At 32.9% G+C, this 27,520-nt stretch overlaps 2 protein-coding genes across 2 annotated transcripts; both read right to left on the bottom strand.

The window, feature by feature from the left end:
• Window positions 1–2,444: 2,444 nt before the first annotated feature.
• LOC120083028 lies at window positions 2,445–6,077 on the bottom strand. Its single transcript, XM_039038519.1, has 2 exons — window positions 3,598–6,077; window positions 2,445–3,033 (listed from the first exon to the last, which is right to left on the bottom strand). The coding sequence occupies exons 1-2, from the start codon at window positions 5,647–5,649 to the stop codon at window positions 2,611–2,613; spliced, it is 2,475 nt and encodes an 824-aa protein (XP_038894447.1). The 5' UTR covers window positions 5,650–6,077; the 3' UTR covers window positions 2,445–2,610.
• A 3,015-nt stretch (window positions 6,078–9,092) lies between these two features.
• Window positions 9,093–11,341, bottom strand: LOC120091135 (guanylate kinase 3, chloroplastic). Its single transcript, XM_039049002.1, is given in 3 exon segments — window positions 9,093–9,548; window positions 10,260–10,946; window positions 10,948–11,341. Coding segments are annotated over 2 exon segments (978 nt in total). The 5' UTR covers window positions 11,268–11,341; the 3' UTR covers window positions 9,093–9,548; window positions 10,260–10,288.
• Window positions 11,342–27,520: the final 16,179 nt, after the last annotated feature.

Genomic DNA, 27,520 nt, shown 5'->3' with positions numbered 1-27,520 from the left:
ATAGATTAAAATTGAACAAACTATAAAATACAGGGATTAAAATAATATTTTAACATTTTTTAGGTTAAATTATAAACTTAACTCAACTAGTTGTATCTATGTGATTTATGGACTTAAAAAATGTTTAATAGAGCAAAATTAGTCCTTAGGTATCTAAATTTTAAAAACATATAATAAACTCTTTAATTTTCAAATTGATATATAATGAGTCCCTAAGTGGTAGGTGCAAATTAAAGAGTTTACTATATTTTAATATTGTGACCAATTTATAAAGTTTATAGACATACTAGACACAAAATTAAAAATTTAGGAACCCATAATTTATATATAGTAGATCAATTATTATTCTTTTTTGTTTTAATTTGAATGTGTGAAGAATCGAGCTATTGAACACGACAATTGAAAATAGATATTTTGAAATTTCAACAATACATTAAATCTAAAATTAAAAATTTAAAAACCTATTACACATTTTTTAAAGGTAATAAACTAAATAGAACAAAATATTAAAAGATTACAAGTTTAACCAAAATTATTTTAACACTCATTATTAATTTTTTATTGACTATACTCTGGATACTTGAATTCTTTGTATTCGAAAAGAAGAAAACAGATACTTAGAATTCTTTTATAATTTTACATTTTTAGTACAATAAATGTGAAACATCAAACTCCAATCTAAAAATAATTATATGTTAATTACTATCAAATTATGTTTAAATCATCCCTAATGCATTTTATTTAATAGTGTAGGTTCTGTCACTTGTCTACTTAAATATCTAATTATAAATAAATAAATAAATAAAAGAGTGTATATAGGCCTTTGTAAAATTATTTATAAACGGTAAGAACTCAAAAGAATCTAAAATACGACCAAATGCTTATTTTTATTTGTTATTATGATTATTGTTATTTTCAAGCTAACGAAAAAATATATATATAATATAACTCAATCCTCGAGGGGGTTAAGTTGGATTCTCATGTCACGTGTGTACTAAGTATATTGTGAGACTTTTTTCTTTTAGTATATATGAACATGATGAGATTAATCAGATTAATAATATAGTTTTAAATAATTATTAACTCAATTTTCATGATATACAGAATGTTTATAGACTTTGAAAAATTTTATTCTTACACTCTTCAACTTTAAAAATTGTTCAAACAAAATATTCATTAAGACTTCTTATTTGTTAAAATAATATAAAATTTGATGTGAAAACTAATAGGTAAAAATTGAAAAGCATATGCTACAATATTATTCACATAAAATAACAATTTGTAAAAACAGATCAGGCAAGTGATTCAATATCTTTTAAGATTAAAATAAGGCCACGTTTACCCATTAGAATGAAAAATTGTATGAATACGTAATTTAGTTGATAGATCAATCGTAATTGTCAAAATCCAAATATAATTGAATTATTTTGATCACGTTTATTTAAAATTATGAATCAATCACATTTACCGTTATCGTTATCATTTGACCTTAAATGATAACGGTAATAATAACATTTATAATAAATTTACCAGATTAATACTTTTCATATTGCAACAGTACACTAACGGTAATGATAACGATAACGTAATTTTGAAATACAAATCGATTGATCATCCTCCGCTTGTCAATTAGTTTACATTTTTTCAGTATAGATCGAGCAATGAGCCTCATGTATCAATATAAATATGGAATATAGGGCAAACAATAACAAAAGCAATTCAATGGGTTCACTTTTCAAATTACCTTCATTTATTACTTTTTTCTAAATGTAAACGTGACTTAAATAGTAACAACTATTTTAATCTTCAATGTAGTTATAAATAATAGCATTTATGTTTTTTTGATAAATCATTAGGTATCATGTTAATGTTTATCTTTTATTTAAAGGAAAATGATAATTTTTAAAATAATTACCATGTTCAAGTTTAAAAATGAAACTTTTCAAGGATATATTAACATCGTTATGAGTGAATTTCGACCAAAAAAAACGACTATAATATAAATTAAATAGTGTAATAATTTTATCATGGTTTACTTTTTTATCCATACTTTGAAGTTTGTTAAATTTTAATCCGTGTATTTTCAATAAATCTTAAATCTACTCTTTATTACTAGTTTATTATTAATTTTTAAAAAGTTTTTTTTTATCTATTAAAATTTTTTAAAATATATTCATGTATTATATTTTATTGCAGAAAATTATTATTNTAAAAAGTTTTTTTTTATCTATTAAAATTTTTTAAAATATATTCATGTATTATATTTTATTGCAGAAAATTATTATTATTATTTAATCAATTTTAATAAAAAAAATTAATTTTAAGAGATTAAATTAAAAAAATTATTGAAAATATCGAGACTAAAATTGAAAAATTAAAAACAACTATAATTGAGTCATTTTAGTTACGAACATTAAAATTGAACCAATTTAAAAAAATATATGGACAAAATAGTAGTTTGGAACTTTTGTCACGTGTGAAGTGAAACATGAGATTTAAATCAAGTGGCAAAGGATAATTAGGAAAAAAAACTCAAAAAAGAATTATGGAGCTTATTTATGCGATAATGGCGTCCATTAGCGCCATTTTCCAGAAGAACGTCACGAGTCATCATCTTTCCAAGAGACCCAATGCGATTTCAGCGAGCGAATGCATCGTGATGCGGTGGCGGCTCAGCCCGACAGTGCCGGAGAAGATATTGAAGCTTTCAAGCTCCGAAGTGGTCTCCAAGACAGCCTCCAGCTCCTTCGCCATCCCTAATTCCTCGAAGAAATGTATGTTCTCTGTGTTTTCCCTCATCATCCAAATCGCCATTTCTATTACAAACCGCCGAATCTGCGGTGTTTTAGTTGGTGGATTTTCGTGCTTCTTTAGAATCTGGACCAATGTCGCGGCCAATTCGGCCTGCGTCGTGCCGGCCCTCTCGAATGTGATGGCGGCTTCGTGGGATGTTGTGAATTTTAGAATTTGGGCTGCTAGTCCGATCATTACTTCCTGTAGTTTTTGATCTTCTGATTTGATTGCCTGAATTACCTGAAATCGAAGTGAAGGACTGAGGTTAGGATGAAAGAGAAGCAGGCATTCAGATTAACCTGCTACGATAAATGGTGAATTATGTAAATTTTTTCTTAAGAAATTCCCTTATGTGTGACTAAGTTCAGGCTTCCGAAACTAGTTTTGGAAATCATAAATCTATAACCCAGATATAGTTTACACAAATTAAGATACAAACTCAAGCTTTCACATAAATAAAGACTTAACATCCCCCTGGAGCTAATCTAAAACCTTGATATGAATAGTATGAAAAGATATAGGTAATAGCCACTTGAATGGTGTAATAATTCCTTTTCTTTATAAATCAATTCTGAAGAAGTAGAAGTATATATAAAAAAAAGGAAAAGGTATAAGTCAACTGTGTTTGTGTTTATATACGAGGAAAAATATTAGAATATTTCTTCTTACTCAACTCAAGTGTCCAAGTTTGGTTGATTTAAAGTTCCTGTTATGTTTCAAATTTCATGCCCCATATTTGAAACAAAAGATTGTATTGGGTTAGTATTAATAGAAAAAGAAAGGCGTTTGATTTTGATTACTTACCGTTGAAGCTGCAGCTGCAACTCCCCTGAGCTTGTTAAAACCTTCTGCACCACTGTAAACGCACAGATTTCTCAATATTCTTGCAGCATTCACTCGAAGCAATGGAATCTCCAAAGTTGTTACCAGCTTTTCCTGCACCTCCAGCTTCAGAATGCGATTACAGTTGCTTTTGCTATCCAATGCAAGCATTGCCAGTGCTTCTCCAGCAGCTATCCTTGCACGATTATGAATCTCCCCCATCTCTTTGTTGAAGAAAATTCTGAACAGTTCCTTTAAAACGCCACCGGTACCACCAATGCTCTCTGTTGCATCCTCATCCAGCGCCAAACTGGTTAAGATTTCAATGCCCAGTTTCTGAAGCGATGGATGCTTATCGCCATATCGCAGTACATCCCTGATGTTGCCAATTGTAAAAACTATCTCAGCAATCTCATTCCGGAGAAATTTTCCTGTTGTGCCTGTCGTGCTTGCCAGCATCTTCACCACTTGCAGTGATCTTTTGACTGTTTGAATCTGTGATGGTGCAACACGCTCGTCTTTCAGTAATCTTTCTTCTGCGTGAGTGAAATCTATGATTTTTGGCAGGAGGCCTCTTGTGTTTCCAATCTTACCACAGTTGTCATGATCTCGTGCAAGTTTTTTCAGAATGACGAGTCCCAAGTGATTGAATGTCCAGAATGCATAGTTTGCACGGTCGTGGATGATCTTCTTTTCACTTATTTCATCTGCAGAAACATGGGAGCTTCGACTGTTGTGGAGTAAAGATGATATTGACTCCATGGCGCCAGGTATTCCAGCAACTCTTAGCGAGTTCTGTTTTTTTCCTGCTAGTTTTGACAGTATTTCAGCAGCTGAAAGTCTGATCTCTTCTTCTTGTGGGTCTTTCCAGTTCAACATCTCCACTAATCTTTCTATAACAGAAAAATTCATCCCTATTTTTTCAAGTGTGTCATCAGAAAATCTCTGATTCATTGAAAACTGCCGAAGAATTCTCACTCCAATGAGCTGCTCATCAGGAAAACTTGAATCTAAGAGCTCCATTGCAAAAGAGACCATATCCATTTTCAGACCATCGAAAATGCTTCCATTGACACATCTTGAATATGCATCGTAAAAGAATCTTTTTGTTGAGACCATACCCATAGGCCCCAATTCACATTCTTTATTCACCTTTTCCAATAACTTCCGGAAGATAACCTTCCATTCCCAGTATGCTTTTTCTATTAAAAACAACAAAGCTTCTGCCAACGCCAAGCCATAGAAGATGCTGAGAGCCGCACGCCTGTTCCTCTTGTCCGTGTCTCCCTTTGCTATGTTGCCATAGTTGTGCTTGATCAATTTCAATAGCGAGAGCACCACACAAGCTGTTGCAGATATAAGTTGAAGCCAATAGAGAAGTTTACTGATGTTCTTTGACAGGAAGACCCATTGAGCATATGGCAAAAGAGGAACATCTGATGTGCTCCATTGTCGAGTTGGCATCCTCGACTGCTCCGACATTCCTCGGTTGTTAGTGTTTGAAATCCCTCGTATTTCTGGGCCTCGACTTTGCTTTCCCAACACAAGAACTGACTTGAAAGTTGCTTTGATCTTCCCAACCAGAACATGGGAGCTGGTCCTCAATGCCCGAAAGCTGTTTAAACCAGCATCAGCAATTGACCATGTTGCTTGGTGCTGCCATTCTAGCTCGTGACTCCGGCTGAATATTCGAGTTCCTTCAATCAACAGAATAATAGTGATGAACCAAAAGTCGGTTTTATCTAATGTTATAGCAAAACCACCAAGAAGAACCACAGTTGCCCAGATGAACCCAAGAGTTCCCAGCCCTGTTGCCGCTTTCTCAAGTACAGCCAACCGGAGAGCAAAGAGCGTCAACTTCTTCTCTGGTGCACGGTCTGTAGGTTTTGTTGGTGATGCAAAATCCACATTACTACTTTCTCTCATTGTGATACTGGCCCTCGGCTCAAACATGGTGGTGTTCCCACTGCAAGTTTCTGATATCTGCAAATGAATGTCGTTCGTATCACATGCCGGAGATCTCCCACCATCCATGTTCTTCGAACCAATCAATCAGAAAGCTGAAAAGATTTTCGTGAGATGAAACTTGAGATGCTGTTTCTGTTTGAGCTATGGATGAAGTCTGGTTGGTTTTATATGCAATGAAAGCTTTGTGGGCACGGCTTGTTTTTGAAAATGGAAGGAGTAGCGTGAAGTGGCTTCTCTTTCTGTGGATTTACTCGGAAGTTCTTCGAGTTCTGTTTTGTTGAGAAAAACAAACACCCTTTAACTTAGAGCAAGTAGAGACGAATTCCTTTATCCAGAAGGCCAAAAAATTATTGTCCCTTATTCTTTCTCTCTCTCTTTTCTTTGTATATATTTTGAAAGCTTACTAATGAAGGAGTCTGATCAAAGCAGTTTCCTCATTTCTAGTCAAATGGGTCATTGGACCTATTGACTTTTTGAGTTCATTCACAAAGCAAGTGCTTTTTTTGCCAACAATACTTTCTTTTTTAAAAAAAAAGAAAAAAAACAAACAAAAAATACCTTTTTTTGGGGACTTCTAGTTGTTTGAGGACATGTTTAAAAGTGGTTTTGAAATGGTTAAAATCATTTTTATCATGTTGGAAATACTTTAATTTTGATTGTATGGAAATTATGTTTAAGAATATAAAATTAAACATTATATCGATTTTGAACGATTAAAAGTATGTTTGAGAATGATTTTAACAACGTTAAAGTCACTCTCAAACATGTCTTAAATCTTACATATTATCATTTGACAAATTTTACATTCACTAAAGTAAAGTAAATGGTATAAAATTTAATTCTATTTCTGTAATATCAATTAATCAATTAATTGTAAGTTTAATATGGATTATGAAATGACTCATCAATTATCACATAATAAACTTCCGTCTATAAAATTATATAAAAATTATATAGTTTAAATTTACATAATGAATAAATAAAGGTTTAAATCTAAACTTAACTTTAAAGTAAAACAATTTTCTTGAACCTTCATAATAATATTCCTTTTCAAATATTTGCATTGACAATGTCACAAAATGATAGCAATATCCAAAATTATTATTTTCAAATTCAAAAATTAATCGTGTGTTTGGAATAAATTTTCAAGTGTTTAATTTAAAAAACAAGTCATTTTCAAGTGTATTTAAAAGCATGATTACTTTAAAGGATTATTGGATTGAAATAAACGTTTTAAAAGTTTATAGATCAAATTAGAATTTAGACCATAAATAAAAACTTCTCATCTCAATATACCAAATGCCGCTTCATTAAACCTCGACGTGTCTCGATTTTGAGTTTATAAATAAATGAATAAATCAGTTAGACCTAAAATGTTGAAGAAGAAATGGTGGGGAAATAGAGTTACTTTGTGTGAAGTTAAAGGGAGTACTAAGAGCCAAGCAAAAAAGGAGTTTTGAAACTCGGCCATTTTCCCAAAGCCTTGGAGTACAAGAATGAAATTGTAAGCTGTGTTATATGTTTTATTGCCAATCCTTTGATTCTTTGGACAAATTAAGGACACGTGTCAGATTTTCCTATAATAAACCCATATTTTAATTATAATTTTGTCTCTTCAATCTTACTTTATAAGATCCTTTTCTCAGGATATTGCTTGACAACTCCCTCTACCCAAAATTTTGGCTTAAAAGCATTTTCAACATCCTGCAAATGGAATTGCTCTTAGAAATTATATGCTTTTTGTCTTTGTCTATATTTAAAATTTCTCTTTTAGGTAATATATGTTGTTTCTAATTTAGGTTTGTATAACCCTTTTTCAGGAAAAAAAAATGCCAATTTTTATTATTTTTAGAAAGTAATTGCCTACATTGAAGGTTCCATTGAGAATGATATTTATGCCTGCACTTAAAATGTTTATAAAATTAACTTCATCTATCAACCTAAACTTTTGAGTTCATCAGTGATTTAACATGGCATCCGAACATGAGCCGAACATGAGGAGTTATGTCAAACTTCTGTAATGTCACTTCCTCCCGAATTAACATTGATTTCCATTTGTTGGATTATCTACAAATTTTCAAGTCCACGAATGAGTAAAAGTTTTAAAGTGTTTATATAATTAAATTTACCGCAATTAATCAACTTAAGTTTCTGGATCAATTGGTAATTCAACACAATCTCATCTCTCATCCCATTTCAAAAGAAATTCTTGGGAATAGAAAAAGGAATAAGATTGTTTGGAAGCCAAATTCCATGATGAGGGAGTTGAAATGAGCAAATTATTGAAAATTTATATATGTTAAAAACAAGATTTCCTTATCTGAATGAAGAACTGTCTAATCAACAACTCCAAAAGAACAACAGCTTTTTAGAATATTTTTCTCCTTCCATATTACCAGAAGTTCATAAATTAGTAATGCAAACTTACTTTGAATATCAGAATAAAGGAGGAGAAAACATTCTCCAAGATACAGCCTTTAGCCTCTCTTTTAAAATCTGTGTGAGTATCCAACCCGATTTCCGCGCACCTCGACTAATACACTCAAATATGCAGCTTTCTTTCACCCAAAATTAAACAGGTACTGTTACAGTGTAGAATCCCCAGAAAGTAGAACTTTATTGTCAGTTCAGTTAGAATAATAACAGTAACAACCATGGTAGACTGATAAATACACACCTTCTTGGAGCAGTGAGTCCTCAACTTTATAAGGTTCATTTATTTCGTGGTAATCTTAGATTACCCTTTTATAGGTATTTAGATTCCTTTGTTTATATTGTGATTATTTTAAAATAGTTCGACATCCTTAAATCTCTTTATTCTAGGTATCTCCATTCCCGTTGGAATGATGGTTTTCAAGATTCCCTACTATCATGCTTCTATAAAATTACAATCATTACCCTAATTAGTGGGGTTCTCACAAAATATGAAAAATATACACTTGTTTTGACCGAAAGTCCAATGATGGATTGAAGATAAAAGATTTGATTTTCTTTTTCTCGTTAAAATATTATATTTTTTATTCAAGTTTGTTTCAATAAATATATAAATATATATATAAACTAGATTAGGTAATTTTTTTTTATTTCTTCAAATTAGATTGTGTATTTTAATTTTCTTCCAATTATATTTTTAATTTTAATTTTTGAAAATTAATTTTTTATTTTTTTTATTTTCTACTAATTAGATTATCTATTCTTGTTATTATTTTGTTTTATAAATTAGATTCTACATAAATCTATTGTGAAATAATTTATGTACTTTAAATATTCATATTTATTATTGAAAAAGTATTGATAGATAGTTTTTAACTAACTTTTTTTTTTTGAGATATTTACAAGGTAAATTTAGTAGTCATATTATAAATTATTCGAAGCTTATTTATGAATTTATGAAACATATATTTATATTATGTGAAGCTTATTCATGAAAAATATATTTATATTACATGAATAGTCATATGGACATTATTGGAAGACTACGTAAATTTAAAATATTCCCATACAAATCCTGCAAAATAAATACAATTATTAATAATTAAGAAACATTCATAAGACATATTCCTACGAAACAAATACAGCTTTCTAAGATCCCGAACATAATAACAGACATCTAAAGATTCCAGTAATCTACATTTTCAAAAAAACAAATGACAAGGTTTGAATTGAACCTATGTTTGGTTATTAGAATGATAAATAAAACTGTGCGTGTCAGTAACGAGCACGATGCAGTTGTAACTACATGAAGTCAGCCTTCACCCTCTTCAAGTGATGATAATCTAATCATAGCTGCGGGAGATGATAATGACTGTAAATCATGGCATATGCAAAATGGTACCCATGAGAGTCCAGTCCAGTTACAAGAGATTTGGATGCCAGTGCTCGTCCATTTCATGAAAGCTGGACGTTATCCATACCCCATTTTAGGGAACCTGTCTCTTCTGTGCACTGTTTCTTGTTCTGTAAAGCTATATAAAGCACTACGCTGCTCAGTTTTAAAAGGCGGTAAAATCAAGAGATGAGATTACAATAGACCAGCTCGAGTTTTCTGGTCTAATGATGAACATAACATAGCATTAGAGTCAAAAGTAGGGGTGCTAGCTGAGACCGTAAAAACTGAATGAATCTATATAGTTCAGTTGGTTTAGTTTCATGAACTCAAAGCAGTGGCTGGTATAGTCTATTCAGTTAGCATTGGTTATCTAGAATGCTGGTTTCAATGTTGATTTTCACATTTTCTTATGTCAGTAGGTTAGTATAAAGCCAGTTTTGGCCAAAAAACAAGATTAACCGACCCACTTACACTCCATTAGAGATTCTAGGTTCAAACATACTCGATGAGTTTCCTTCCATTTGTATGCCAATAGACCCATGTTAATATGATGTAGTAGTAGGATTAGTGGTTAACCTTGGGTAATTGGGTAATTCCCTCCTTAATCCTTTTTAGTTTTCTATTTGGATTTTAATTCTTAATTTGCTTTTGATTCACTGTCTCTCTAATCCACAATAAAAACTATGCAAGCTTCAGGTGAAACAAGGCAATACTATACTACTATCATGAAGATGTCCATCTTAACAGAGTAGGTATAATTCTGTTCTTCCTTCTCAATCTGTAATAGTTACTTTCCTAAGAAAGAAACCCATCTCACAGCAGAACAGAATTTCAAAATAAATGTTACCTTGCAAAATGATGTCTCAAAAGCTCAATCTAAACAACAGCATTTCTCTGCCAGACCCTTGCCTTCTCGGCATCAATAATGGATTCCACAAGCTTAACTGTATTCTCCAACTTCCCATCTGCATTCACAACCACATAATCAAAATCCTTAACATGTTTGATTTCCTCTTTAGCCGTTGCAACTCTCACCAACAATGATTCTTTAGTCTCAGTCTTCCTATCGATCAATCTTTCCACTAGTTTAACCTCACTCTCCGCCATCAAAAACACAAAAACAGCAGAATTCCCAAGAATTTTCCTCAATGTTTCAGCCCCTTGAATGTCAACTCTCAACACAATATCATACCCTTTTGCCATAAACTCCCGAATTTGCCTTTTGGGAATCCCCTTGTAATCTCCATACACTAACGCATATTCCAGAAGCTCGTTGCTCTCGATCATGGTGAGAAACTCTTCCTTGGAGACGAAATAATAGTCTTTTCCATCGACTTCACCAGGTCGCATTGGTCGGCTCGTCGCCGTAACAACGAAATGAAGCCCTTCTCGGACTTCTCTCAATCGATTAATCACAGCGTCCTTTCCCACCCCACTTGGGCCACTGATCACAATAACCAAAGGGCTTGAATTCGGCACCAATGGGTCAGAGCTAAACAAAGAACTGAGCGAAAATTCAAGGGACCGAAGCGATTCGATCGGTCGCTTTGTCGGGCGGCGGAATGGTGGTGAAGAGTGGTCTTCGAGCATCACCCACGTGAGAAATGGAGGAGAAAAATGGTGGGGTTAGAGGGAATGATTGAATGGGTTTGGATTTAGGGCAAATGGGGTTGAGAAACTTAGGAAATGGAATGGGGTTGTGGAACTTTGTGTGGAGCATTGAAGAGCAGGAAAGAGAAGTGCCGAAGAATCTGCGAGACATGGGGGGGAAGAATGGGAAGCGCTGGAGAATGGAATTTGGTTTCGAGAATGGAACAAAAATTTGAAGCACAGGATGAAATGCTTGGGCTCTCATGCGGCCGAGAGAACTGGGGATGTTAGACACTTCTTTGTTCTTCGTTCGACCTAGGCCTCTTAGAATATGAATGTTTTGACATACCACACAAATTTGCTTCAAATTTTATTTGAATGGTTTTAATAAAATAATTAAAAAAAAAGTTTAAATATTATTTTAATCACTCAACTTTGAATCTTAAATTTTCAAAAAGGTTTGTTTAGTTCTAAATTTTTTTTAAAATGTTTATTTTAGACAACTAGCCTTTAGATGTACCGAGCAAGATGAAGATGAAGTAAAATACCAACATGCCAAAATACTAAACAACCAACATTTTGAACTAAAAATGCCTTTTAAATTCTTCCTATTTACTTCCTTATTCAGAATTAAACTCTACATTTTTAACATAACTAACTTATTTGTGTTGGGATTAGTGTCCTAATTCTCCCGGAGTCTTGTTGTTTGTAATTATACACATTATTTTATGAATAAAATAACTGTTATTTCATTCTGCATTTACTCATATCTAATAAACAAAGCTTCATGATTATCTTATGAAAACTTAAGCATGTATATGTGATATACAAGTGGATCATGCCTCAAGTGATAATCTAGATAGGTTTATAGTATAAGGATTAAAGTGGGATACCTGATCTTGGTGACACTACGGATATGGCCCACTTTGTAAAGGTTTGCAAGTGTTGTAAACTACTACAGATGGTAGATCTTGACCAATCATGTGGAGACATGCGAGTGGGGGTGTCCTATACAAAGGGTTTGTATAAGACCGGACCACGAGATGACTAGACTCTGTATATAACGCCGTTGATACTGGAGATTTACATCTCACCTAAACGACCATAGGTGACACGATCTCAATCCTGAGTATTTTGGGAACTCATGCCTTTGAGGGCGGTCTTTTGATTAGTATGGATGAGAGTGGCCAGATTGCCAACTCAACATGTCTACCTTTTTGGGGACTTGTCTGATTTGGGAGCTGGGAACTCACTTACACAAGATGGAATTCACTCATTCCCTGAAGTAGGGGTAAGTCTGTCTCTTATACACATCTAGATGTGTATAAGAGACAGTCTCAATCCTGAGTATTTTGGGAACTCATGCCTTTGAGGGCGGTCTTTTGATTAGTATGGATGAGAGTGGCCAGATTGCCAACTCAACATGTCTACCTTTTTGGGGACTTGTCTGATTTGGGAGCTGGGAACTCACTTACACAAGATGGAATTCACTCATTCCCTGAAGTAGGGGTAAGTAGATAGATTGCTCCCTTAAGAGTTGATTTCGGGGCTTGAACATAGTGGCCACAACTTCTCTTTGGAAGAGAGAACTCAGTTATGGTAGGACTATGATTTATGTTCATTAAAGGATTCAGTGGTACTTAAGAAGTTAGATGTAACTACAGGGGCATAACGCTTATTGGCCGAGATGTACTTACGAGTGATATGTGAAGGGTTGTCGCACTGTTGATTGGTTAAGATGGACATATAATATATCTGTGGTAAGGAGAGTTCAGCTGTCGATCTTTAGTGGAGTGCCTGGCAGTTAACGGATGGTGGATCTCGTGATGAAAGAGTTTAGTCAGTTATTCACGTACCGTTGGAGCTTCGAGCTACAGGTTCATAAGGTTCCCTTGGTAGCTCAATGGATTCAAGTTGAGGATCAGTCCTTGGTGTTGATTTGAAATATTCAAATTAACAAGAGGTAATTCGATTATATATGATATGATCGGTATGGTGTATGAGATACATTAAGTGGAGGACTAATGTAAATGAGATTTACATTAAGTGCCATAGAATAGAAAAATAGTTATGGTTTATATGTTTTATGGGATGAAATATAAAACTATAAGTTATAAATATATTATGGTAAGTTAGTTATCATTTATATTTATAATAATATTAATTATTGGATAATTATCTCCTTTTCTCTAATAACTAATTGAGTGGGAGGTTATTGGTAGTTTCATGGTAACTGTGAGATAAAAGGAAAAATGTTTTCCTAATTTTAGAAAGAAAAAGAAGAAAGATTTGCAAAAAGGTTGTTTTGAGATTTTCAATCTCGGAAAATACTCACGGATAGTTGTTAAGTAAATAAGATTTACTAAGCGACAGCTTAGAGTTAGCTAAACGATCGTAGAGTGTTCTTAGGCTATAGACACTTAGCTAAGAGATGAGTTAAACGATTGCATAGCTTTTGCTAGACGATCGCATAGCTTTTCCCAAACGATTGGGCATCGACCTATACGATAGGTTGTTCATTTTCCCACTTGCTCAATCGTTTACACGATTGTGGTTCCTCCAGTTTTCTGCCTCAAACAAAGTCCACATAGAGTCCACCCTCTGGATTCTCACACTAAGAATACCAAGATAACCTTCTTGGTGGTGTCATACTCAACTTGACAATGTCGAGGTTCTGTGGAGGCCATTCGTGGTGTTCGGGGTGTTCGTGACCTTAATGATTGCTTAGTTCAAGGTGCCATATTCGTGCAGTATAGTGGTCATGTTGGACGAACGTTCGTGTGTTGTTGTGTGGCTGTGATCGAGCATTCATGATCAAGGAACTCGAAGATGAGTCTACAAAAGTGTGTTGATTCTTGTCCTTGATCTTTTATATAGCATGCTGTAATTTTTGTATTTCACATAACTGTATGTTTCCGTTTGTGATTGTAATTGTAATGTTCATATACGATTGAAATTTGGAAAGATCATTCCGCTACTTATGGAAATCCTCATGTTCGATTTCCTTCAATTTGGTAGCTTAGTCATTAAAAAATAAAAGTAACATCGCAATTTTGTTAAAGAGTTAACAAAATCTTAATACAAATGAGATCAAAATAAGCACTTTTTAAAAATTTAGGGACTAAAACGAACATTTTAAAAAGTTTAGGAACCAAAATAAAACATTATTCAAAGTTCAAGGACTAAAACAAAAATTTTTAAAAGCTTGAAGACCAAAATAAAATATTATTCAAAGTTTAGGGACGAACCCCTAGTAACAATGACAATTCTTTTAAAAAATTGATATTTTTCTAATATGTATTAAAAAGAAGATGAATGAATTAAGTGCAGTTATCAAAATAAGTTTTTCAAATCATTTACTATCGTGAAGAAATTATTCTTTTCATATTTTTTATTCTCAAGTACTCCATTATTTTTCCTCTACTCTCTCAAATAAAGGGCTCAAAAGAACTTGAAATTGTGATGATTTGATAGTTGTTTTTATCCATGGCACTCTCCCTAGCTTTTTAATAGTAAATTGTAGATCCAAATTGGGTAGTTTTATTTGGAGGAACATACTAATATCAAATTTGTTGATACCATTTTAGTAAAATGCATCAATTTCATATTAAAATCAAGCCACATCATGGTGCCAACTCAAGGACTCAAAGATTCTCTAACATTATTCAACCACTTTATCTCTTTTATGAATTTTTTAATGTGATCACTATCTTGACTATGGGTAAAAGCTAAAATCAAAAGAGAAATATAAAATAGATGAAAGTTATCTAATTGGGTTGGTAGAATTTCTTTCAACAATCTTGGTTGATTAGTTTAATTTTCTAAGCATAAAGTGATTGATTTGTCCTATTTGAATTGATTCATTTCTGTTGAGAATTTGGTTCAGTTGATTTTTTTCTTTTAAGTTTCAACATCATGAAATTATTTATTCATAAATCAACATGTTTGATAAAGATCGATTTTTGTCAAATATCAACTTACTTCCACTCATACTTGCAAATCGAGAGTGTATACTCCATAAAAATTATATGGTTTCTATAGTATTTGGATCCATTAGGCAAACTAAAAGTTCGAGTACTCTTTTATTCATTTTCTTTGTTCATTTTCTTGAATATATGAAGTGAGATGAAATAAAGTTGTGCATGATCGGAAAGTTATATAGGTAAATGTAACACATAATTTAAAAAAAATAAAAAAAAAACTAATTTGATGATTTGTTTGACCTGTAAAGAGAGCACAATTAAAGATTACAACCAAAATAATGGAGTTATTTGTAATTTCAAATTAAGACAATTTTTTACTTAACTTTATATCAAAATGTGATTTTATAGACATAAGCGAGAGGAGATCAAATTACGTAAAGAATGAGCCACTATGTTATTTTATATTATCTTCTCTCTTTACGCTTATTTCTTTACACTCATTTCGACTTTTGAACTTAATTACTATGATAATGATTAACACTTCCAAATTTAAAAATTCAGCATTTTAAATATTTTTAGGGAAATTTTCAAAAGTTATAAAAATAAAGGAAATTATTTACACCAAATTGCAAAATTTATTATTTTTTTTAAAGAGGTTTGATAGAAATCTATCATTGATACTATGTGATAGATATTGATAAAAGTTTATCAATATTTTTTTTACTATTTCTATAATTAATTTAACATTTTTTCTATTCGTGAAAAATTATCTTTTACAACTTTTCTATATGAAATACATTTATCAAAGAGAACTGTTCAAGATGAAAATGTTATATATATATATAATTTAATTAATTGATCATGGGCAGTGATTTCACTGAAAAATTGATAATATTGAAAAACCATATTACAAAAACTATACAGTGAATTTCCTATTTTGGGAAAATCCCCCCAATTGACCAAGTCACCGATAAGAGTTATTTGGCACGTAGAGTTGAGTTGGTAATTATTATCTAGAAAATTAGATTATCTGTTGATTGTGTGAGAGGCTGAGTTGAGTCGAGTCAGAAAGTCTGTATTTGGAGTGTAGGGCTGAGTTGAGTTAAGTATCTAATACAGTTTTTCTAAACAAAATTGATTTTGTTTTGAATTTTTTTAGATTTTTTTAATTTCCAACTACATATATATTCCTAAAATTTTAAAATTAAAAAATGTTTTTTTTTCCATTCTTAAAATATAACAAATTCCTATTAACATATACTAAACATAAATTATGAATTCAATTTTTGAACACTCAATTCCATAACATATATTTTTTTTCATTCTTAAATACCAAACATATTCCAAACAAATGAAAAACTTTTTACAACTACTTAGCTCTTAATCATGAACACTTAAGAAGCTTAAAAATTGATCAATGTTTTGTCTTTCCTTCTTGAAAAAATGTAACATATTTTTACCACACAACTTGAGTACTCAATTGCATATCAATTTTATCTACATCCACAAAGACATGTCATGTTCCAATAAAATTAATATTTTCTCTAATAACCCTCAATTTGTAACCCTCAGTTAATTTTAACTCAAAACCATAAATGTTAATATTTTTTTTAAAAAAAAAAAAAACTAATTCTTATCTTTTCTATTGCCTATTTGTGAAATATGAATTTCAATTTTTATGGTTAATGATTTTTTTTTTGCAAATATTTGAATCTTTACATTTTACACTAATACAACGAAATAATGTTTTTTTTTTTTGTGCAAACTTGTTCTTTGCAAACATTTTTTTTGTTCAAACATTTTTTTACTATTTGTTTTATGGTTGAATCTAATTTGCAACTTACAAATGGAATAATAGTTTTCATAAAATGTTTATGTACATGTAAGAAAATGCATATGAATAACACTCGGTACATCACAAATTATTTCTCAACAATCAAACAAAATTTGGACTATAGACAGTAGACTCCGAGTTTAAAATTTATGAACCTCAAACTAATTATTGGAGGAATTGTGCAAATAAGATAACAAACTATAATTAGATTAGAATGAAGCTAGATACAAATAAAATTAAGATCAAACATACTACATTTATATACTATCATTTATATAACCAACAACCTTACAATATACTTTAACGATTGTAAAACGTATGAGTTAAATATGTACAAAAACTGAGGTTGTCATTAACGGTTTATTTACATATTATAAATAAAAAACTAGGGTTGTCATTAAGGGTCCCGTTAGAGGTGGTCTTTGTTGGAGTTGGTCACCTGAGGTGAATGTTAGTGTTGGTTGACTGAGATGGTTATTATTAGAGTTGATCATTGAAGGTGGTCTTTGTCGAAGTTGTGTCGAAGGTGGTTGTCGAGCCCAGGGTTGGTCATCGTAGTGGGTTGCCAGAGCTCGGAGTTGGTCACGCGAAGGTGGTTGTCAGAGTTGCTTGTGCAAAGGTGGTCGTTAGAGTTGGTCGCTGAAATTATCATCAGAGGTGGTTGCTAGAGCCCGGAGTTAGTTGTCAGAGTTGGCTGGCGAAGGTGGTCATCATAGTGTGTCACCAAAGTGTGGTGATAGTAGTCGCTTGAAGGGATTTTGAATACCCCGACGCGAAAGCAAATTAATGCGATCGTGTCCCAATTATCATTTTATGAATAATGAACACAAAGGATGGAAACACATGATAAACTAATAATAATTAAACATGCAACCTATTATGATTTTATGAGGAAATAAGGAATTTGAAAGACTTATCGTTGAAAAAACTGTCTTATCGAATCCTTTTCAAATCACAACAAGAACACGGGCAGTCACCTTCTCCCGATCTCACGTTCACAACAACCCAATACGAACACTGCCACAAGCTCTTCTTCATTATTCTCAATGATGAGAACCACAGAAAGTTGTGGGCTTCTGAGTTAATTTTGGTAAGGGAGGAATTGATTTTTGCTTGAGAAAGTTTTCACAGTGAGATTCCAGGAAATAGATGAAGAAGATCAAGTGGTTGTCCTCTCTCTCTCTAAGTTTACGTATATGAGGGAGTTGAGGGGTAGTGGGAGTGATCCAATAACTCCTCCCATTTTTCCATTTAAATTAAAATTAAAATTAATGATTTTTAATACAAATAATATATATATATAAACTATATGTTATACCACATATAACATATGACCAATTGTTTATATTATATCATATATAATATAACCTACAACTTACTACTCTCTCTTATAACCTATGGAATTAATGCGAATATATTCATATTAATTCTAACCTATAGTTATTATATGAATCAAATTCATATAATTAATATTTGAATCATATTCAAATATTTTTCTCTCTCAATAAAACTTTATATTATAATGTATCGTATACATTATATTAATTATATCTCATATAATTAGTTCTCTTTAATTAATTTTGAATCAAACTAAAAATAATTTATTCTCATAAATCCTTATTAAGCTAACAAGATGACCTTATAGACCTATAGATTGAAGCTCCAATGATACTTGATTAATTAATTAAATTATTTAGTTAAATTAATCAACCTTCATTAATTGTCGGTTGCTCCACTAAAGACCGACAAATGCATTCCTGTCTCTTATACACATCTAGATGTGTATAAGAGACAGAAGTACAGCTGAGTCAAAATTACTGGTTTATCCTTGTAGTTACATCTAACTTTTTAAAACTACCGATCCCTCTAATGACCAATTAGTTATAGTACAACCATAACTAAACTTCTCTTAGGCTAGGAGAGGGCGTGACGCATTACTCAAGCCCTGATTCAACCCTTAAGGGAGCAATTTATCTACTTACCCTAACAGTAGGGAATGAATGAATTCCTTCTTGTGTAACTGCATTCCCATCTCCCCAATCAGACGAATCCCCGAAATAGTAGGCTTATTGAGTTGGCGAATCTGACCACTCTCACCCATATAGATCAAAGGACCACTTTCATAGGCAATAATTCACAACTCACTCAGGATTCAGGTTAAGTCACCTATGGTCATCCTGGTAAAATGTAAGTCTCTTCTAACAATGGTATTATAAAGAGAGAATATCCATCTCATGGCCTGGTCTTATACAAACTCTTTGTATAAGATACCCAGCTCACATGTCTCAACATGAATGATCATGATCAGATCATTTGTAGCACTTTACAACAATTGTAATAACTACAAAGTAGGTTGTATCCGTAGTGTCACCATAATAAGTATCTAACTTTATCCATCTACTACAAACCGTCTAGATTATCACTTAAACATTATCCACATATATGTCTCCACATACATGTTTAAGTCACATCAAATAACCTTGGATCATAGTTTATTTGTTTTTGGGTTAATGCAACTAAATGTCGAATAAAATACCTCTTATTTTATTAAATAAATGAAATATTTATACAAATACAATTATAAACTACAAGATCACGAGATTTAGGGTATCAACCCTAAAAATCTCCTACTTTTCCTAAAGCTAGTGAGGTGTACATCATAAAAGTACAAACTAGTACAATAGTACACAAAAACAAGAAACTAGGGCATACAATACACGCTTGGTAAATCTCCCACTTCCTCTAGATTAGATGAGGCATATGTCGTCGACGTAGACTCTCCAAGTGACCCTTAAACACCGTAGCTATGAGGGCCTTTGTAAACAGATGAACAACCTTGCGCTTCGAAGTGATCTTTGTGACAATCACGTCCCCTTGATGTACAATCTCTTGAATAAGGTGATACTTGTACTTTATATGCTTTCCACGTTCTTGGCTCCTAGGCTCCTTGGAATTAACCACAACACCATTATTATCAAAATAAAGGGTGATGTACTTTGACATGTCTAAAACAACTTCTAGATCAGTCAAGAACTTCATGAGCCATACAACCTCCTTGGCAGCTTCACGAGTTTATCCAAGAGTTTTTAAGAAGATTATTTGCATGGACTTTTGTAATCAATTTGAGGTAAATGGTACTATTTTCAATGCCTTCGTGCTAGGCGACCCATATTAGATTTATCAAATTAATTAATGGAATTTAGGAGCATGATCTTTGTCTTTGTGTACACTTGTTGCATGATAGTTATGAGTATTAAGAGCATGTTTGATCTTCCATGTTATTTTATGATCTGTGCGGCGGGATCAATATTGAAATTTTGTATATGATGCATGATTAGATCAATAGGGGCAATTTACTGTCTCGCCTTGATGCGTGTTTTATTTCAGGGGACCGACGGGTCTAGTCTTATGTCTTGATGGTGTGTGTGCCTTCAGGCCACTAGACATGCGTGAGCCGACAGGTTCATTTACATGTTACAATTTTGTGAATTGATAGGTTCACTTTCATGTTTATTTCTATGATTTGACGGTGTGTCATTAGGCCACTAGTCATTCATGTCGAGGCAAGATAAGTTGTTCCCTTGGTTTGTCTTTCAGAAGCAGTTATAGTTATTTGACCCACTGGCCCAAACATTCTCTACTTGTGGATGCATAGCCTGATCCCGATTACTGAGTATTTTATACTTACCCTTTATCTTTATATGTTTTTCAAGTAAGGGTAAGGATGCTCGGGCGACTGATAAGAGGAATTTGTGACAGTGCCAAAGGAACTAGGAACACTTCCGCATTTGAATGTATATGTCTTCTCATGTTATTTTTTTATAGTTTTCTTTTCACAAACCTTCCTTGACGGATCTAGGGGTTAGAGATTTCTTTTTCAGTTAATATTTTTTTCGCTTTTTTATTTAAATTTTTATTTTCATGTTTAAGGGTACCCTAGTTCAAACGATTTGAAATCTTAAGTTAAAATCCAACTAGATTCTTTATACACTTAAGCAGTCTAAAATCCTATTATTTTTTTTCCTTCAATGTAAACATTTATGCATGCATGCAGTAACGATCCCCTTTTTAGTTGTCCTAAGAAGTCGGGTTGTTACAAATAAATAATTAAACAGTTTAATTAATTCTAATTAATCTAATATCAAATATCAAATTAATTAATCATCAATTCCACTATCATGAATCCCTATTCATGAATTTAATATTTAAATCATATTTAAATATTAGTCAATTCTCCAATTTTGTTTAATTCCAAAATTAAATTTGTAATTATATCACATATAATTACTAATTCACTTAATTCTAATTTGAACGTTTCAAATTAACTTATCAGCTACTGTAAGACTAATCCATTTGTGAGCTAGTAGGGGACCTAATGGACCTACAAATCATGGGCTCCAACGATTTGAGATTAATCGGCTAAATTCTTTACACCAAATTAACCCCCATTCTTAACTACTGGGTCACTCCACTAAAGTCCAGAGTTCTACTCCCCTCACTGTAGATATATTGTGTGTTGGGGTTGATACCCTAAAGTCTCGTGTCCTATAGTTTGTAAACCGTTTGTACGAACGCTTGTAATGTATAATATATGATATTTACTTCACTTCTTGATTTTGCTCATCTGGATGTTTTATTTGCTTTACCACAAACCAATAAACTAAAATCTCTGGTTATCTTTATGTAACTTAAGCATGTACGTGGTGACATACAAGTGGATCATGTCTTAAGTGATCATCAAAATGGTCTGTAGTATATGGATATAGGAGGGAAACCTTATCCTGGTAACGCTACGGATGCGGCCTACTTTATGGAATAGTTACAAATGTTGTGACTTGTCACAGATGGTCTGATCCTGATTATTAGTGTAGGGGACATGCGAGCGGGGGCGTCCTATACAAAGAGTTTGTATAAGACTTGACCATGAAGTGTAATGTCTTGTTATATAACATCGTTCGTGACAAAGACTTCACTTCACTAGGATGACCATAGGTAATATGACCTCAATCATGAGTGAGTTGTGAACTCCTGCTATTGAGGGCGGTTCTTTGATTTGCATGGGTGCGAATGGCTAGGCCGCCGACTCAAACCTACCACTTTGAGGATTCGTCTGATTTGGGAGCTGAGAGCTAAAAACTCAGTTACACAAGATGTAATTCACTTCTTTCCCGAAGCAAGGGTAAGTAGATAGATAGCTCCCTTAAGGGCTGATTCTAGGGCTTGAACGATGTGGCGCCACACACATCTTCTCATAGTCTAAGAGGTGTTCACACATAGTTTGACTATGTTATATTGTTCATTAGAGGGATCAGTGGTACTTAATGAGTGAGATGTAACTACAGGGACAAAACGGTAAATTGGCCCAACTATACTTACGAGCATCTGTGAAGGGTTATCGTACTCATGATTGGTTATATCCGATGGACACAGAAATATATCTGTGATAAGAAGAGTTCAGCTGTCGGTCTTTAGTGGAGTGCCTGACAGTTAACGGATGGTGGATTTCGTGGCTAAAGAGTTTAGTTAGCTATTCACATACCGTTGGAGCTTCGAGCCATAGGTCCATAAGGTCCCTTTGGTAGCTTGGATAAAAGTTGAGAATAAGTTTTTAAGTCAGTTTAAAATGTTTAAATTGACAAGAGGGAGTTCGATTATATATGATATAATTGTACTGGTTAATTATATATGATATGATTGACTAAATGTATAAGATACATTATTTTGGAGGAAATTGGATATAAATATGATTTATATCAAGTAGAGGAGAAAATACTATAGTTGATATATGATATCAAATTATAGGTTAATAATATAATATGATTATATTCATTATTTTTATAACTAAGCGGTTATGAGATAATTGGCCGAAGTTTTCTCCGGATTCGTGCGAAAGTGGGAAGTTGAATTCAGTTCTAGTAACTGAAGAATAAAATGAAAATAGTTTTCATTTTGCAAAAAAATGTGCTTATTCCCTTATGGTGTGAAAGCCTTGTATCGCTTAGTGTTGAGAGCCCATACGATAGAGCCCACCTACTAAACGATCGCTTACCTTTACTAGACGATCGCTTAGCGTGCCAAGCGTAACTAAACGATCGTTTACCTTTTGATAGACGATCACTTAGCAATTACTACACGATCGTGTACCCTAACATAAACGACCAAGCACCCTACTATACGATAGTCTCCCCTTTCTCCCACTTGTTTGTTCGTAGTACACAATTAGTTTTTCCTCCTTTCCTCTACCAATTCCATCAGTCCACCCTTTGGATTCTCACTCCGAGAATACTGAGGGCTTCGAGTGGTGGTGTCGTCCTCGTTGCCTTTTGTTCGTGCGCTGCTGTTCGTGTAGACAACCATGGTGGTGATAGGCGATTGCTTGCTGGACGAGAAAGAGTGAGAGAAGTTCGCTCACAGTGAGACCGAGTTCTTGTGAAGACAGTCTTCAACTGGTACGTTTTCTTGGTCTTTTTGGTTTTATCTTTTATAGCATGCCAGTAGTTAGTATTTTCAATGCATATCTGTATGTTAGAATATATGTGTGAAAATTCTATCACAGTGAAATTGGAAAGATCCGCTTTCGCTCATGGGTACTCTTGTATAAGAGTTCCTTCATTGTGTCCACTCGATATAACCATAATTAATAAGTTAACCCTTCACAGGTTGTTCGTAATAACGACTTGATCAAATGACTATTTTACCCCTAAGATTACCTCTTGTTTCTTAAGCCCCACTGATCCTCTAATGAACAATTGGTAAGTGATTCGATCATCAAACCGAGTCTCTCTCAGGGTAATGAGAGGGTGGAGCCCCTTGTTCAAGACCCCGAGTCAGCACTTAAGGGAACAACCTCTCTACTATCCCTGAAAACAGGTAGGAGTGAATTCCATCTTATACCCTATATCCTCAACTATCTACTTGGTCTTACCCCTTAAATGGGAGGCTTATTGAACCCGTGCTATTGAGCCAACCCTCACCTATGCAAATCTAAGGATCATCCCTAATAAACAGGAGTTCATAGTTAGCTCAGGATTCATGTTAAGTTACCTTGGTCATCGTTGTGAAATAGTCAGTATTAAAGAATAAACAACGTTATAAAGTAAGAGTGACTTATTTCTTGGTCCGATCTTGCACAAAATCATTGCACAGGATGCTCTCACTCCTCATGTCACTACATGTACGAATCAGGATCACTTTTTCTGTAGCACTTTACAACTCCTTGTAACAACTATAGAGTGGGCCGCATCCGAAAGTGTAGCAGAATAAGGCATCCAATCTTATTCATATACTATAGATCATTTAGACTATTTACTCAAATTTTATCCACGCTTATGTCTCCACATAAAGTTCAAGTACTCATGTAATAATTATGGATCTTTCAGTTTATTGGATTTATTTTTAAAACGAAATAAGCAATTCATATATTCAATACAACTTTATTGAATCAAACTTCAATAACAACTTTATTGATTTACAAAATGAGTTTATTGTCTACAAACCACGAGTTTTTGGATATAAAAAAATCCAACATCGCAAACATAGAAACATGTTTACAATGATAAAAGTGCAGTTATAGGTCTTTAGTAGAGTGTACTCACAATTAACGAATATTAATAATTTGGTTAATGAGTTTAACCAATTAATCTTATATTGTTGGAGCTTCTGATCTAATTAGGTCCATGAGGTCTCCTTCCTAGCTCGTAAAGAGAATTGAGGTAATTATGTCTTGAATAAAGTTTGAAATCACTACAAGAAATAGTATATACTACAATAGATCTTTTAAAGCCTTTTTCAAAAGTTCTGACAACCCATGTTATTAAAAGTCCATGACTTTTGATAGCATTTTTTGTTAGCTATGCTAAATGCTATTGAAAACCTAAAAATTATAGCATATTTACCTTGCTATAGAAATATATTATACCGTTGTTAATTAAAGCTATAATAAGTTTCTATAGCTTATAAAGTGAGCTATTATAACTTTGTAATAGCATTTTATTTATGTTATTATAAGTTTTTAGAAGCCTTTTATATGCACTATTATGAAGATTTTATAGCATTTTCTTATTGTTATCAAACAAATTTATAGCCTTTTCTCGTCCATGATAAATTACCAATTGTCATAATGGCTATTTTTAGCCAATTTTCATTATTTATAACAATATGGCAAACCATTTCAATAATATTCATCAAATTTCATGTAAATGATAGCTAGAAAATACATGGATTATATATAATAAAGTATCATGACACGTAAAATATCACAAGTCTCATCTCATAATTGAAATTTTATAATCCCTTACATGACACATTTAATTAATGTAATACAATGAAAGAAAGTTACAAAGTAATTAATACAAAGTGATTAGCAAAATACAAGATTCACCAATTTTTGAATATTTCCATAATGAGTACATAATTTAAGGGTTAAGTGAATTGTCATCTTCATTCTTCATCAATATGCAAAGCCTCATTCCATCCACCTACAAAAAGAAATTCAAAAAAAAAAAATCATAGCCACTAGTTTACTAGGGGAAGAAGACCATCAACTATCAATTCTAAGTCGTTAACCTCTTACTTTGAGCCTTAAACCACTTAAAGAGCGAATGATGTTTCAACTTTTTGTAGTTGCCAAAATTTACCATTAAGAACTAAAAAACCTTCTCATTATTTAATTCAATTCCTCAATTAATATACGAATATAAAGTATGATTGAGCAACTTTTTGCTGAATCTAAAGTCTAAAGTCTTGAGGTTTATTATATTCCAATGGTTGCAACAAACACAAAGTTGTCTACAATCAAACAACTCACACGAACATTTCCTAATGGCTTTCAAAGTGGTAGAAAACAGACAGTCTACTCAATATGCTTCTGGTATTACTTCAATTAGCAAAATAAATTGAAACCACCCCACACACACACTAATTTGAGTATCTTCCAAGTGATATCTACCCCCCTCCAAATCTACTTTAATTTGAAGTCTCTTAATTTGGCATTTCCTACTTAAAGAACCTCAAAATCCAAAGAAAATCTCCCACTTCTATGTAAGACATGGTTGAGGAAAAAAAAAACAAAAAACAAAAAGTTCATATTTAGAAATTCTATAATTAATTATACCAATAGAATTTTCCATCTAAAGAAACAATGAATGATTTCTAAGTTTAAGGAACCATAGTGACAGTCTTCTTCAAATTTTATAATATTTAAAAGCAAAAATAAAGACGAAGTGGAAGTTAAACTCCAAGACTTACAAATTAAGTGTAGTGTACAATAGAGGACCTCTATATCACACTTAACTCTGATGCACCTCCACATCACACTTAACTCAGATACAAGATAGCCAATGGAGACAAATTTTGATAAATAAAATATATTATGAGTTATGTTTATCTCCTAAACTTAAAGAAAAGATTACACAAGATGCAAAAGAAAAAAAAAGAAAAAAATCAAAACAAGGTGAAGTTAGGTTGTAATGGAGCCCATATGGAATCCAAAAATTTGTAGATGGCCAAAATGACAACAATTTTTCTCAAGAAATAAATATAAGCATCGAGTGTGGGAGCATCGAGTAGGTAAGCGTCAAGTGGGGGATCGAGGATCGAGTTCTGGACTGGATGAAGACTTGGATCAAGTTCGATTGAGGATCGAGCTCTGGACCAGATCGAGTTTTGGATCGGGGATTGAGTTTTGGACCGGATCAAGACTTGGATCAAGTTTGATCGAGGATCGAGTTCTGGACCGAGTCGAGTTCTTCACAGTGGAGATCGAGGATCGAATTCTGTACTGGATCGAGGATCGAGTTCTAGCATAAAATTTTTAGACTAAAGTTACAAAATCATCAACCATCAGAGGAAACAAAACCCAATACATAATTGCATTCCATTTAGCCAGCTCAATCTCCTTCAAGTGCAGAAACTATAATCAAACAACAACCAAACACAAACAGTAATCAATTGCCGATGAAAAAACGCAAAAAGGAAAATTTAAAATCAAATAAAAAAGAAAATTAAAATGGATCTAAGGATGAGTAACAGTAGTGATGGAGGTGATGGAGAGTCACTGGTGACAGTGGGGAGTGACGAAGGTGATGGAGAGTCACTGGCGACGATGGAGAGTGATGGAGGTGATCGAAAGTCAGTCGACGGAGAGTCAACCAACGGACTGTGCACATTTTAGGGTATAAAGATAAGGGAGGTGAGAACAATAGAAATTAAAGAGAGGAATGTGAGCAGACGAGAAAAATAAAAAATAAAACCACAGTCACCAAAGTTGCTGCAATTGATGGAAACGATGGAAAATCAGCCATCGATAGTGGAATGCGGGCGCACATTTTAGGGCAACGTGCAAAGTTGATAATGATAAAGAGAGGAATGAGAACGATATGAGTTTTAAGTGCTGAAAGTTGTGATTTGAGAAAATAAGAATTAAGATTTGAGAGAAAGAAGATTGGGATTTTGTGTGGAGAGACGAAGAAAGGAAAGAAGAGAAATAAAGGAAAAGAAAGGAAAGAAGAAAAATAGAGAAAAAGAAAATATGGGTTTTGTGTATTTGAAGAAGAGGTGAAGCGCGCGACCCCCAAAATTTTGCGTGTTTGTGTGGATAACTACGAAATTTTGAGCGCACCCCCAAAATTTGATTTTTTTATTTTTTTTATTTTTTAGAGTTTCTATAGCTTATTTTTAAAAAGGCTACGTCTAAGAGCAACAATAAGTCATATTTGTTGTAGTGTATTCACATTAATTTTCACATTCATATAATTAATATTT

This window comes from Benincasa hispida, chromosome 1 (genome assembly GCF_009727055.1).
Source record: "Benincasa hispida cultivar B227 chromosome 1, ASM972705v1, whole genome shotgun sequence".
NCBI lineage: Eukaryota > Viridiplantae > Streptophyta > Magnoliopsida > Cucurbitales > Cucurbitaceae > Benincasa > Benincasa hispida.
The sequence above is the reverse complement of the archived record's forward strand: the minus strand, read 5'-3'. Positions and strand labels throughout refer to the sequence as shown.

Excerpts from the sequence above, each read along its gene's own strand:
- LOC120083028 (XM_039038519.1), bottom strand. The coding sequence starts at position 5,649 with ATGGATGGTGGGAGATCTCCGGCATGTGATACGAACGACATTCATTTG. Across the intron at positions 3,034-3,597 it reads TTGCAGCTGCAGCTTCAACG|GTAATTCAGGCAATCAAATC; the intron begins GTAAGTAATCAA and ends CTTCGATTTCAG.